Source organism: Cetorhinus maximus, chromosome 6 (genome assembly GCF_964194155.1).
Source record: "Cetorhinus maximus chromosome 6, sCetMax3.hap1.1, whole genome shotgun sequence".
NCBI classification, from domain to species: domain Eukaryota; kingdom Metazoa; phylum Chordata; class Chondrichthyes; order Lamniformes; family Cetorhinidae; genus Cetorhinus; species Cetorhinus maximus.
Window position 1 is genome coordinate 68,002,997 of NC_135884.1, and position 14,620 is coordinate 68,017,616.

Consider the following 14,620-nt stretch of genomic DNA (forward strand, 5'->3'; position numbering starts at 1 on the left):
ACATATAATCTGGTGCTCTGCCCTGTCTCAATAAACCATCGCTGTTTATTCTTACATCCGTCTCTCCCCATTACTGATTGCCAGCAGCAATTGATGAGAACATAGGAAGGTGTGCAGTTAGAGTTCGGTTGGCCAACGAACTCATTTACCCAAGAAATAAAAGAGGCGACGAGGATAAAAACGTTGCAAGACCCTGGAGTGTGAGTCCACAAGACAGGTGAGAAAAGCATTGGAAAGAGCACCTGTACTTATTTTGTAAAACAGATGACAGCCAGCAACTGGAGCAGAAAGCAGTGCTGCAGTTTAAAATGAAAAAAAAACTCCTGCAGAATTGCGATCATGGGCATCCACCAAAATGCGAAACCCAGCAGTGAAAAGCCGACAGCTGCAGAGACAGAGTTAAAAATAAGGTGACTGCTCTTAAAGCGGCAATACATTTAAACTGGTAAATACATGAAAAATGGCTATGGACAGAAAATTATGAGACCCCAGAGAGAGGGCAACTCCATGGTAAATCAAACACCTAAATTCGTCATTACCTGGAAAGCCTATCGGAAGCGCAGTCTCCTTGCAGTTGTTCATGATGCCACAATTCAGGCGTGTCGATCCATTTGACTCCATTTCAGATGACTGGTCTCAGTATGTCGAACGCCTAGTGTTCTTTTTACGGCTAACGACATGGCTGGGGAGGAGAAAATGAGGGTGATTCTTTTGTCCTCATGCGGGAGCAAAACATACGGGCTGATCCGCAGCTTTACATCACCTAGCGCCCCAGAATCGAAGACTTTCAATGAGTCAGTAAAAATTGTACAGAACCACCTGAGACCAAAGCCCTCAGTTACTATGCAGCAATTCAAGTTCAATTCAAGGAACAGGCTTCCAGAGGAGACAATGGCTGACTATGTGGCTGTTTTAAAGGCATTAACTGAATGTTGCGAAGTCGGAATGTCCATTAGTGATATGTTAAGAGACCGGTTGATATGCAGATTGGAGATGATACTGTCTGAAGACGTTTGCTAGCCGAACCTAGTCTAGACTTCAATAAGGCATTAGAATTAGCCACTGCGATGGAGAATGCTGTTAGAAATTCCGAAGTTATAAAAGATACACAAAATGGCGCCGTCCATCTGGTCGAGCGGGACAGTCCGGCAACAAAAGGCGCAAAAACTTCAGACTCCACGGAAAGGCGGGAAATGCTCTCTAGCTCCAGACCATTGAAAAACAATAGTACTGCAGTGAAAACCCACAAAATGAATAAGAGAAATATATCCAGGCCTCCAGTGAGCGAACGACAACTCAAACAAGTCGAGCGTTTTTCTGCCACCGCTATGGCCACACAATATGGCACTGCAGAGAAAGGCTGAAACAACACTATAAAGGCAGAAGGAAAAATCGTGCAATATGCCTCATGGAAGAGCCAGAAGAAATAGAATCAGACATTCGTTCATTATATAATTTTAAAGTGGGTCGAACAAAGCCAATCCGAGTAGCCATAATAGTCAATAGACGACCTATTAAGATGGAAGTTGATACGGGAGTGTCGATGTCTGTCATTAGAGAGCGTACATTTAGATATCTGAGTAAAGGAAACCATCCTTTGAAGTTAGAAGTTTCGAACACGAAGCTGAAGACACACATTGGCGAAGAAATAAATGTGAAAGGGGTATGTCAAGTCAAGGTGCAGTATGAGGAACAGTCTGCAAAATTACCCCTATTTGTAATGTCAGGCAGAGGACCGAGTCTCCTCGGAAGGAACTGGCTGGGAGAGATAAATCTTGAGGGCCCACTAAGTGTTGCTGCAAAATAAAATGAGTACGCAAAGACCCAACGGGCAAAGCCTGTTACACTTATTAAGTCAGTATCTTTCGAAAGGAAATGGAAAATCTATTAAAGGACTTTCGTGCGCTACAAAATTCAATCAGCTTCCAATTTGTGCCACGAAAAAGAAATGAAGAAGAAAAGGAAGTGTTAAGCCTGTCTCTGGCTGAGTTAAGGAATGAATTAGCTGAGAAGGGGTAACGATATGAGATTCTCCAGAAACTATTAATGAGAATAGGAAAGAATTGGGAGAGCTGAAGCGGCAGCTGCGTAAAAGCCCCGAGGTTTTCAAGCTAGAAGGCCGAGTTCTCAGGAGAGCTGTTGGAAAACCCAACTACTGAGCTCATTCACGTTCAGCTTGCGTCTGAGTCTAGTCCAGCCAACAGTGAAATTAAAGAGAAGACAGAGATATGGGTCAGTGGTGCCAAAAGAACACGGAGGAAGGAAAAGAGAACTTGACAGTCCTCGGAAAGAAAAACAAAAAAAAACGTTATTTCCTTTTCCTCTTTCTCCTCACACATCATGTAGCTCATCGCTGTATTGCTTTGTGCTTGTTGCCCTTTATCTGTTTCAGCTTGAAGGGGAGGGGCAGTAGGAGTGAATGTGACTGCACCTGGAAGACGGTGAAATAATCCACTGAGGGACATAGTGGACAACTGTCCCTGAAAAGGAGGTCTCGGAAACACCAGCCGAGGCTGTTGGGCTACGACACTCAACCCATCAAAGAAGGCCTCATGAGAAACTTGACCTGTAATTGGTTATTGTGTAAATAGTTAATGTGTTTTAAGCTTGTTCGCTGTACTTTTAAGTGAAGGAGGGATGTGGTAAAGTGAGGTGCCCTGTCCCTTTAAGAGAATGCAAGTGTACTGATCATGTGACAGGACTGACGAATTACCGTACAGCTCGGGCAACTGGGAACTGTAAGTCTAGTTCTGGAGGTTTCTGAGTGAGCATGTATGATCTGATGCTCTACCCGATGTCTCAATGAACCATCACTGTTTATTCTTACATCAGTCTCTCCCCGTTATTGATTGCAAGCAGCAATTGATGAGAACATAGGAAGGCATGCAGTCAGAGTTCGGCTGGCCAATGAACTCATTTACCCAAGACATAAAACCATCCCTAATTGCCCTTGAACTGAATGTCATGCTAGGCCATTACAGACTGCAGTTAAGACTCAACCACATTCCTGTGGGTCTGGAGTCACATGTAGGCCAGGCCAGACCAGGCAGGGATAGCAGATTTCCTTTCCTAAAGGACATTAGTAAACCAGATAGGTTTTTACAACAATCAATGATAGTTTCACGGTTACCATTACTGAGAATAGCTTTCAATTCCAGATTTTATTAATTGAATTTAAATTCCACCAGCTGCCATATGGGATTTGAACTCATGTTCCCAGGACATTAGCCTAGCCTAGGCCTCTGGATTACTAGTTCATATTACATTACCATTATGCCACCATCTCCCCATAAATTGCACTCCTCATAACATCTATCATGTCCTCAGGACATCCCAAAGCACTTCATTAACAATCACTTTTGTACACTGGCCAACATAGCAGGCAATTTGTGCATAGTGAAGACTCACAAACAGAATAACCAGTTAATATTTTTGTTGGTACTGGTTGAGGGAGGAATATGGGAAGTATCCCCATGTGCACCAGGCTCCATCCACCAATCAAGCTAATAAATCAGAAAGGTCTAGACACAATACTACATATAAATTATCAATGTTTAATTAAAATACGTAAGATGCTTGACTCCATCCCAATAAAATGGTTATCAAATATCACCCATCAGTGTTACATAGTACTGTATTTTAAAATGGGGGAAGCATGTGCCCAAAGCACATCATCTTGACTGGAAGGAGCAGGGAGAGGAGACAAAACAATTCAGGAACAAGTGCTCAAGTGGTGTGGAATTTGGGTTTTAAAAGCCTCCAGACAAACAAGGCCGGGGGAAATGGAGGAGTTTGGCGGGAAGGAGGCCGAGGGAAGTGAGGAATTTTGTGGGAAGGCCGAGGGAAGCAAGGAGTTTTAAGGGAAGGAGGCTGAGGGAAGGAGGCGGAAGGAAACGAGGAATTTGGAAGGAAGGAGGCCAAGGGGAGTGAGGAGTTTTGAGGGAAGGAGATGGAGGGAAGCGAGAAGTTTGGAGGTTCTGGGAAAGATTGGGATAGTGTAGGAGGTTGTTGGTTTTCAACAAAGATGCAGAGTTGACAGGTCAGGGTAACCTCCCACAAATTTAACTCAGTCCCTCTCCCCTCAATGCTGTTGCTGTATTTTATTATTCCACAGATATGTTTCATAAAGAAAATACAAAAAAAAAATTAACATTTACTCAAGGGGGCATTGCTTCTTCTACAGAGATCAGGCAAGCCCCATCTGCTGTTTGTAAACACAAGGCACCATTCATTAAACTGTCTGCAGTTACCAAAATGACCATCTCCTTCACATATCAATTCAATCACACCAATTAGTATGTGACTGATTATTCAGTTATTGCAGGAATCATTCAGCAGTATTGTCAGTTCTCTATTGGTATTGGCTTAGTGTCTAATCAACACCCTCATTCGTAATATAATTAGTTATATCAGTAAACACTCCATATTCATTTACAGTTGTAGTATCTAAGATTAGTCCATAAAGGCTAGTCTGCAGAAACTTGACAGAAGCAAGGCAATTATCTCGGTCCCCACAAAACAGCTTCTCATTGTGATGAGACTGTTGTTTATTACATCTAGACCAAAAGTCACCACACCTTCATTGTCAAACCCCACTATTGTAAAAGTACCGTGTCTCACCGAGTCCCATGAACTCATGGTTCAAGCTGAATCAGTTGTTTACAGCAGGTCTCTTATGGTATCCTGGGTTGGGGCATGGGGGAGGGCGGGAGAGAGGGGGAGAGAGAGAGAGAGGGAGAAACAACTGGCAAAGGGTTGTATTGCTGCCAGTTCTCCGTCATTCCCTGCTGCAAAGAACTAGATGGCACTGTGATGCTGCCTCTAGTCGAACATCCCTCAAATTTTCCCTGCTCCGGCTTGCACAATGAACAGCCAAGGTGCTGGTGCTGCACAGCAGCAAGAGGTCTGAACCAGTAAGACAGCCGGATGAGGAGAAAGTAGGTGCAAAAAAAAGCCATCTCCCAAAAATAAAGGTCCGAACAAAGAATCCCACTCAGGACACGACCCCTTTGTACATTGCCAGCTCTGCTTTTATCCTGGAAACCAAAAGCTAATCCAGTTAGCTGTCAGACACATAGGATTCTGCAGCTGAGCTGCCAGCTAGAATTTTGGCTGGTTTATTTTTCACCTGGCCCATCTCTGCCATCATGAGTGTGATGGGTGTCGATCCGCTAGTGAAGAGCTGCGTTTATTGACTGTTCAACTGGCCTTGCTCTCGGGATCAGTTGTAGGTTCCGCAGAGGAGAGCAATGCTGATCAGGTGGTGAAGCGAGGATCAAGAGCAGACAACGACGAGCAGCGATCTCACCATAATTCCTTATTAAGGAATTCCTTCCATCGCTCTGAAAACACTCTATACTTTAAAGCAGCAGTGTAGGAGATTGGAACAAGTCAACAGCTAGCCTTTGTAAACCAAAGGGAGACACAAAACAATTAAAAATATAAAAATATGTAATTAAATCTGGTCATCTTCTACAAAACATTAATTTCTCTCAATCAGAAAAGGAGACAGTCATTTCACAGTATAGTATTTAGACGGTACAAAAGGCATCTTGGAGACAATGGCATCCACAATCTTCTTCCGAATCTCCACCTTTATTGGTGTGCCCAGCTTGCTGTATTCCGTATCCACATATCCCATGGCAATGTTCTGTTTCAGACAGGGGGAGGGGCAACCACTCGTCACTTCCCCTGAGAGTCAATGAAAAATAAGGTTAAGAGCTTAGTACAAATCCCAGTCTTCCTTATTGATTAACTACATTAGAAATAACCTTCATTGAGAATTATCCTGAAATTCAGCAGGTATTTTATGTACAAGTAATGTTTCTATCCCTACCTTCCCCACCTCACAAACCCCTGACTGCCCATACCTCACTGCAGAGGAGCAGGTTCCAATGGATGACGTTACCCATCAATGTGCCGCAGGGGAGAATGGTGCACCCTTGCCACCAGTCCGAACCCCATGGGGTCATTTTCAGCCCATGGAAAGGCACATTTATATAGCGCCTTTCATGACTGTAGGCCATCTGATAATGCTTTACAGCCAATTAAGTATTTTTGAAGTGTAGTTACTATTGTAATGTAGTAAAAATGATAGCCAATGTGTGTTCAGCAAGCTCCCACAAACAGCAAGTGCTTTTACTGAAGCAGTCCATGCCAATATGCAGCACGATCAGAATAAAAAAAAAATGTTCTTTGTGATGTTGAGGGATAAATATCGACCAGATCACTGGGGTGAAAGCCCCTGCTCTTCTCCGAATTGTGCCATGAGATCTTGTACAACCACCCCAGCAGGCAGACAAGGCCTAGGTCTAACGTTTCATCCAAAATACGACTGATACCGGACAGGCATTTGATGGAAATAAAATTGCAGGGCTATGGGGCTAGAGCTGGCTAATGGGACTGACTGGATTGCTCTACAGAAAGCCCACATGAATTTGATGGGCCAAATGGCCTCCTTCTGTGCTGTAATGACTCTATGATCTCTGACAGTACAGTGCTCTTTCAGTACTACACTGGAGTGTCAGCCTAGATTATGTGCCTAAGACACTGGAGTGGGACTCAAACTCACAACCTTCTAACCCAATGTCAAGAGTGCAACCCAGGGCTGACAGGAGACAATACCACCCAACAACAACCTTCCATCCCCATGAGGAGGTTGCAGGTTGCTTCTTGGTATAGTACTTATGCACAACAGGAAGTTGGAGGCAGGTTTCTCAACACGGTACAGGGAGGACACATAATTTGAAGGTTACGTCATTTGGCACAGCAGGAGGCCATTTGGCCCATTGTACCTGTGCTGACTCTTTGAAAGAATAATTCAGTTAGTACCACTTGCTGCTTTTTCCCCTTAGCCCTGCATTGTTTTCCCTTTCAAGTATTTATCCAATTCTTTTTTAAAAGTTATTATTGCAGTGCATTTCCAGATTCCCTAGGTGCCCCTCACACCTCTTGGGTTGCCATTCCAGAACTTACCGATGACTTTTCCGTCCAGGTTTAAAATGGGCGTGTGCTGCCTGACTGGGGGGCCAGCCGACACCAGGCCCACTCGCTTCCGTTTAGTTTTCTCCTTAATCTGTCTCAGGATAATCGAAGCTCCGGGGAAGTCTGCAGCAGCTCTCCGCCGCTTTCCTAAACAGAGAGGGGGAGAGAAGATTCCCAGGTTAGAAACTCTGTCCAGGCACAGGGACCAGCAAAGCCATCTCGCTTGTCAGCTGATAGAAATGGGGCCAACTGCACAAAGAATGGGAAGTCCCTTCCTGGTCAGCTGTTGGGTGAGTAAAACGCACACACCAGTCACCATGGGACCCAGCTGAGGAAACCAAGGACATGGGAGATCACCATAGTGAGGAGCGAGTTTAGGTATGGCACGCAATGCTTAAGGTGCTCTCTTGGTTACACCACTGACCAAAGAACACTAGTTCAAATCCCACTGCAGCAGTTTGAGAACCTGAATTCAGTTTAAAAACCTGGAAAATAAATTCTGTGGTTCAGTAAAAAGTGACTGAAACTATGGGATTGTTGTCAGTCCTATATGTGGCCTCAGTCCTACCCCAACATTATAGACTCTTAACTGCCCTCTGAGGTGGCCTAAACAAGTCACTCAGTTGTACAGGGCAGTTTGGGATGGGCAATAAATGCTAGCTTGGCAGTGACACCAAGATTCCAAAACAAATAGAGAAGTTGGATCAGGGTAGGAGTTCAGTGGTGAGAAAGTTGGACCTGATCCATCAGATGAGAACAAGTAAGAGCTGATTCTCAACTAGTGACTGAATTTTCTGGGCAGGACAGGTGAGGGGAGCAATGTAGGAATCACTGGAATTCAACAGTATACAGGACCCAACTGCACTGCAAGAAATGGCCCCTTTGGACTTGTTCCAGCTCAAAATCAGTGGGAGACACTAAACGTACATGAGGCCGAGGGCAGTGGGTGACAATCAGGGCGGAGAAGGAGAAAGGCAGGTCAGGCAAAGGGGATGCTGAGAGTGCGAAGCCGCCCATCAATTATACAGCACTGGGCTGTCTGTGATGTGGACAAGATTGGTAAAAGCTTCAATAAAAACAGAAAATGCTGGAAATACTCAGCAGGTCAGGCAGCATCTGTGGAGAGAGAAACAGAGTTAACATTTCAAATTGATAACATTTCAACAGAACAGTCAGAAAGGTCAGGGGCTTGAAACATTAACTCTGTTTCACTCTCCACATTTGCTGGCTGACTTGCTGAGTATTTTCAGCATTTTCTGTTTTTATTTCAGGTTTCCAGCATCTGCAGTATTTTATTTTTGTGTTGGTGAAAACTTTGTTGCGCTCACTCATGGAAGAGTTGGGGGGTGGGGGGGGCAGCAGTGGAAAGAGATAAAGCTACTCAGGAGAACAGCAGAGTGGTAGTTATGGCCGATTCTATACTAGAAGAATAAGCAGCTGTGACCAAGATTCCCAAATGGTTTTGTGCTTCTCAGATACCCGATAAAATGTGTCACGACAGCTGACACGATGATGAAGTGAGAGCGATCCACAACCTACAACTAACTATGGACATATTGTGCTGTTTAAAGAAGACCTGTTTTTAAAAACAAATACAAGAAACGACACTGATCAAAAGATGGCTGGTACTGAAAAGGGACCCTTCTGGAAAATTCCTATGTGGATTATATGGGCAGACCTGTCCTGGGGGGACATGGAATTTTGCATCTGAAGGGGTGCCAATGCCCACTTCAAACAGAGACATTGAAAGGAAGGCATGTGAAATGCAAAAGGCTGGACTTGAATCCCCCGTGTTTGTGAAGACAATGGAAACCAGAAACTGTCCGCACCAGCCAGACACATCCCATCAGACACCTAAAACCTGTTGATTTCTATCTTCAAATGCGTCAAAACGTTTCTGACTTGAAAGCTACATGGACTTTGGATGCAAGACATGCCTATTTCCTCCCCCAGGAAATGAGAAATGAGTTTGAAACTAGCTCTGAAAACCAGTGTTGGGCAGAGTAGAAGAACAACGACAAAGAAGCAAGAAGGACACCTCTTCCTGTCTCTCTCTATGTCTCACTCTCGCTGAAAACAAGTGTCTTTAAGACAAACAGAGAGAAGCAAGAAAAAAACCACTCTCTAGAGTATAAAGAATACTCTCTGGAGAAAAGCAGGATCTCTCTTGCTCACTGGAGACAAGTGTTTTACCAGGGAAAAGCAAACAACAGGAAGAAAAGGACAGTCATTCCTGTGGAGACAAGCAGGTCATCTCTCCCTCTGGGGACAAGTCAACAAGTGTCTCCAACAGACTGCGAAACTGCCAAAGTCAGCTCCAGAGTTCTACTGAAATCACCTAAATAACAGCCGCAACCTACCACAATCTACGCCTCACAGACAAGCCAAGGACTTATTCGTATACTCTTTTTAACTTTTATTTGGACTCTTAACTTTCTCTTCTGACCTGTGTGAAGGTATGTTGCGTCTTTTATTGTTTTTCCTCGGATCTTAGTAACTAATAAACTTACTCTTTCTTTGACTCAAGAAAATCTGGTTTGATTGGCTCCTTGTTAAAAAGTAAATATGTTCAGACTGGAAAAGTTATCCACGGAGGGAAAGAATTTTAAACAAATCTTCGTTGCAACCAAGCAAGGAGGTTGAAATAAAGGGGAGGCGGCTCATTCCTCGTCTCCCAGTCGTAACAAAGGCCATAACACAAGAGAGCAGAGGGAAAGTGTTCTGGAAAGAGAAAGATATGAGATGTTTTCTTTTGTTGCAAGTAGTAAGAGGATAAGGATTAGGATGCAGGTGTTGCAAAGCAAGTTGGGTCCTAGGTAAATAGTAATTTCAAGGTCACTTCTCAATCCATTCACCACAATACGTTAGGGACAAGCAAGTTAGACACTTCAAGCTGTGGCTGGAGGTGTGGTTTCAATTGGAGGGTTTTAAGTTCCTCGAATGTGGATACCTGTTTTGGAGCAAGGCAAAACTGTGCAGATTGAATGGGATTTATCTAAACTCAGTCAATATCAAAAACCTCATGGAGAGGAGGATTTTAAATATCAAAACACACGGAACCAAGTCGAAAGTGAAATCAAAATAGCAGGATTGGATGAAGTGGAGGAGGGAAAAAGTTGGCAAAGAGTGAAAATTCTACGGAAGTTAAGACAAGTGGCCAAAAGTTGGGAAAATCAGTCAAACAGTGTGTCTTTGTAACCAAGACTCTGTGACACTAGACACATGGATCCAGATACAGAAGGTAAAGATGCAGTAACAATTAGAGAGACAGACCTGGCTGAAGTCTGGGTCAGAATGAGAGCTAAATATATTGAATCAAAGTATCAAGTGGTTAGGGCTGGTTTCTGACCTTCTGGTTATGAAACTAGATCGTTACATCCTATATAGACACATAGCGAAGGGATTAGATGGAATACCTATGGTCCATAAAAGGGTCGCTTCCACTGGAGTGGTGGTCTCATCAATGTCATTTCCATAAAGACAAAGCCCAGCCTCCAGGCGTAAGCTATCCCTCGACCCAAGACCAGCGAGTCTCACCTCACTGTTCCTCAACAGCAGCTCTGCCAGCTCTACCGTGCGCTGAATAGGGACGGAGATCTAAAATTTAGAAGTGTACATGTTAGAACCACAGCAGTTTCTAGCACAGGAGGAGACTCTCCTCCCATCAAATATTTGCAGCTTGTAGTTAGAACAATCCAAATCCAAACCCCATTACCCCGCTCTCTTTCCCATAGCCCTGTAACAATCCCAAACTAATCCGTCTGCCCCCTCTCCCTCCCTATGGCCCCGTATCAATCCTCAAACTACTCCCACTGTCCTGCTCTCTCCCCCATAGCCCTGTAACAATCCCAAACTAATCTCACTGCCCCACTCTCTCCCCATGGCCCTGTATCAATCCCAAACTAATCCCTCTGCCCCACTCTCTCCCACATAACACTGTAACAATCCCAAACTAATCCCTCTGCCCCACTCTCTCCCCATGGCCCTGTATCAATCCCAAACTACTCCCACTGTCCTGCTCTCTCCCCCATAACCCTGTAACAATCGCAAACTAATCTCACTGCCCCACTCTCTCCCCATGGCCCTGTATCAATCCCAAACTAATCTCTCTGCCCCACTCTCTCCCCATGGCCCTGTAACAATCCCAAACTAATCCCTCTGCCCCATTCTCTCCCCCATAACCCTGTAACAATCCCAAACTAATCTCACTGCCCCACTCTCTCCCCATGGCCCTGTATCAATCCCAAACTAATCACATTGATCCCCGCTCTCTCCTCACCATAGCTCTATATCAATTCCGAAACTAATCCCCACTGCCCTATGCTTTCCCCTCCTCATTGCCCTCTATCAACCCTAATCCAATCACATTGCTCCCCACTATCCTCCCATAGCTCTGTATCAATCCCCAAACTAATCCCCACTGGCCCGCTCTCCCCCCCCACCCCATAGCCTTGTAACAATCCCAAACCGATTCCACTGCCCCCTTCTCTCCTCATGGCCCTGTCTCAATCCCCAAACTAATCCCACTGCCCCACTCTCTCCAATAGCTCTGCATCAATCCCACTGCCCCACTCTCTCCCCATGGCCCTGTATCAATCCCCAAACCAATCCCACTGCCCCACTCTCTCCCCATGGCCCTGTATCAATCCCCAAACTAATCCCACTGCCCCACACTCTCCCCATGGCCCTGTATCAATCTCCAAACCAATCCCACTGCCCCACTCTCTCCCCATGGCCCTGTATCAATCCCAAACTAATCCCATTGCCCCATTCTCTCTCCATCACCCTGTATTATTCCCCAAATTAATCCCATTGCCCCACTCTCTCCCAATAGTCCTGTATCAATCCCACTGTCCGCTCTCTTCCAATAACCCTGAATCAATCCCATGTCCCGCTCCCTTCTGAATAGCCCTGTATTAATCTCACTGCTCCGCTCATTCCCAATAGTCCTGCATCAATCCCATGCCTGCTCTCTCCCAATAGTCCTGCAACAATCCCACTGCCCCACTCCCTCCCAATAACCCTGCATCAATCCCATATTCTGCTCCCTCCCAATAGCCCTGCATCAATCCCATGCCTGCTCTCTCCCAATAGTCCTGCATCAATCCCACTGCCCCGCTCCCTCCCAATAACACTGCATCAATCTCATGTTCTGCTCCCTCCCAACAGCCCTGCATCAATCTTATGTTCTGCTCCCTCCCAATAGCCCTGCATCAATCTCATGTTCTGCTCCCTCCCAATAGCCCTGCATCAATCTCATGTTCTGCTCCCTCCCAATAGCCCTGCATCAAATCTCATGGCCTGCGCTCTCCCAACAGCCCTGTATTTTCCCCTGCTTCAAATTTAAAAGATGCAATGGTCTCTGAAGATCCATCCACTGTAGGAAAGCATCCACGTTCCAACAATCCCTGTGGAAAGAAATTTCTCCTAACCTCTCATCTCACTCTCTGTGCTAATTTTAAATTGTTGATCCCCATATCACTCACTGCCCAGAATAAATATTGTTTCATATTCACACTATCAGAATTGTTTATTATTTTTAAAAATTCCAATTAACTCACTTTTTAGCCTTGATGCTCCCAGTGGAAACAGTATCCCAAGTCTCTGTTTTTAACTTGGGTTCCCTGTTCTTGGTATCACCGGTCAATCTATGCTGCATGCTCTCAATGGCTTTAAATTCCTTTCTCTAACAGGATGTCCAAAACTGCACAAAGCACTAACTATGACTTAACCACTGGTCTGCACACTACCTCTTGTTTCTTGTATTCTACACCCTCATTTTAGAACTCTAAGATGCTGTTGATTTTTTTATGGCTTCACCTACCTGCACTCTATGTCTCTGAACATCCACATCTTTCAATATTTTCCCCATTGAGTGAATGCTTCCATTTGCCTGCCTTTACCCCCAAAATGCATTACCATCACACTCCACAGCTTTATACAGCTTATAGAATCATAGAAATTTTACAGCACAGAAGGCTGCTATTTGGCCCATTACATCTGTGCTGGTCAAAAAAGCGCTATTCAGCCTAATTCCACTTTTCAGCTTTTGCCCGTCAACTTCTGTCCTGTTTCAGGCACCTACTATTCACTTTGCTAACCTGGCAAATCCTCCATAGTCCGTTTCACTGTTTACCAAAACCCTCACTCTTGTGTTCTCAGAAACGTACTCATCATGGCCTCTACAACATAAACAGCACTAAGCCTGGGGGTACACCACTTCCAACCTTTCTAAAATCTGAGCAATATCTCTCTTCATTTCCTGTCTGATCATTTGACATCTCACCATTGCATTTCCTCATGATGTTATGCCTAGATTCTTTTTAAACAACCCCATGAGACAGACATTTCATTGAACACCTTCTGGAAATCTGTATATGTTACAACTACTGCATTCCATTCATTGAACCACTTCTTACAAAGAAACTACTACATTTGTCAAACACAACTTGCCTTTAAACAAATCGTACCCACTATCTCATGCAACTCTAAACGCACACAAATTAGATCTTAAATTAGATTATAAGAGTTTGCCCACAACCGATGTTAAACTGGTTGGTCTGTAATTACCTAGGTGATCCTTCTTGAGCAAATGTATTACATCCTTTACCCTGTGGTCCCAAAACACAATTTTGATGTTTAAGGAGGGCTGAACAATTGTGACTGGAGCCACTGCTACCTCCTCTCTTCAAAAGCCGCGGGTCTTTACAATTAGGACGCTGTGAGCTACCCGCCTCGAGTTCTACTCCTTAAATCCAAACCAGAGCCTTTCTCAGTTATCGTTAATGATGTTGCACATCATCCTCCAGCACATCTACATTTCCACTTCCATCCATCATCATTTTAAAAAGCAATGCAAAATATCTATTTCACACTGCCACCAACCCCTGCTATAGCGAGCAATCCAAATGTGAATGAGTCTCACCTCTTATATACGTATGAAGCGCAACAGTAAAGGTTCAATATAATTCATTCGCCTTTTTAAAATATTCCTCACTGATTTCCCTTTTCACATCCTGACTACAATGTTATATTTTTCTCAATTTCCTTTTGTACATAGTTTTATCATGTGCATCGCTTTGAAGCTTCAGTTTCGTTTTATTTTCTCCCTTTACCCAATGGGACTCAATCCTTTGATGCACCCACTATTTGCCTTTATAAGAATACATTTATTTTGTACGCTCTCCATCTCACACTTTAAAGGTTTACAACTGCTGATTGATCAATCTGTTCACTAACCATTCTACACAGTTAATTTTATCTCCAGACCAACAACCTGAGCCTTAACTGGTGTTCTATTTTCACATGTACACTATATTGTGTTTTTTTTCTCTTTATTCTTTTATGGGATGTGGGTGTCACTGGCAAGGGCAGCATTTGTTGCCCGTTCCTAATTGCCCTTGAACTGATTGGCTTCCTAGGCCATTTCATAGGGCAGTTAAGAGTCAACCACATTGCTGTGGGTCTGGAGTCACATGTAGGCCAGACCTGCAGATTTCGTTTGGACATTAGTGAACCATATGGGTTATTACAACAACCAATGATAGCTTCACTATCGCTATTACTGAGACTAGCTTTATATTTCAGGTTTTTATTAATTTGAATTTAAATTCCACCACCTGCCATGGTGGGTATT

The 14,620-nt window shown here is 44.2% G+C and overlaps 1 protein-coding gene across 1 annotated transcript in view; it reads right to left on the reverse strand.

Annotated features, from left to right (window-relative positions):
- Window positions 1-4,085: 4,085 nt before the first annotated feature.
- Window positions 4,086-14,620, reverse strand: part of amt (aminomethyltransferase) — a 37,525-nt gene continuing 26,990 nt past the window's right edge. Inside the window, exons 7-9 of the mRNA XM_078543813.1 lie at window positions 10,401-10,581; window positions 6,976-7,131; window positions 4,086-5,691 (exon numbers count right to left, since the gene is read on the reverse strand). Coding sequence (XP_078399939.1) covers window positions 5,513-5,691; window positions 6,976-7,131; window positions 10,401-10,581 — 516 coding nt within the window. The 3' untranslated portion in view covers window positions 4,086-5,512. The remainder of the gene's footprint in view (window positions 5,692-6,975; window positions 7,132-10,400; window positions 10,582-14,620) is intronic.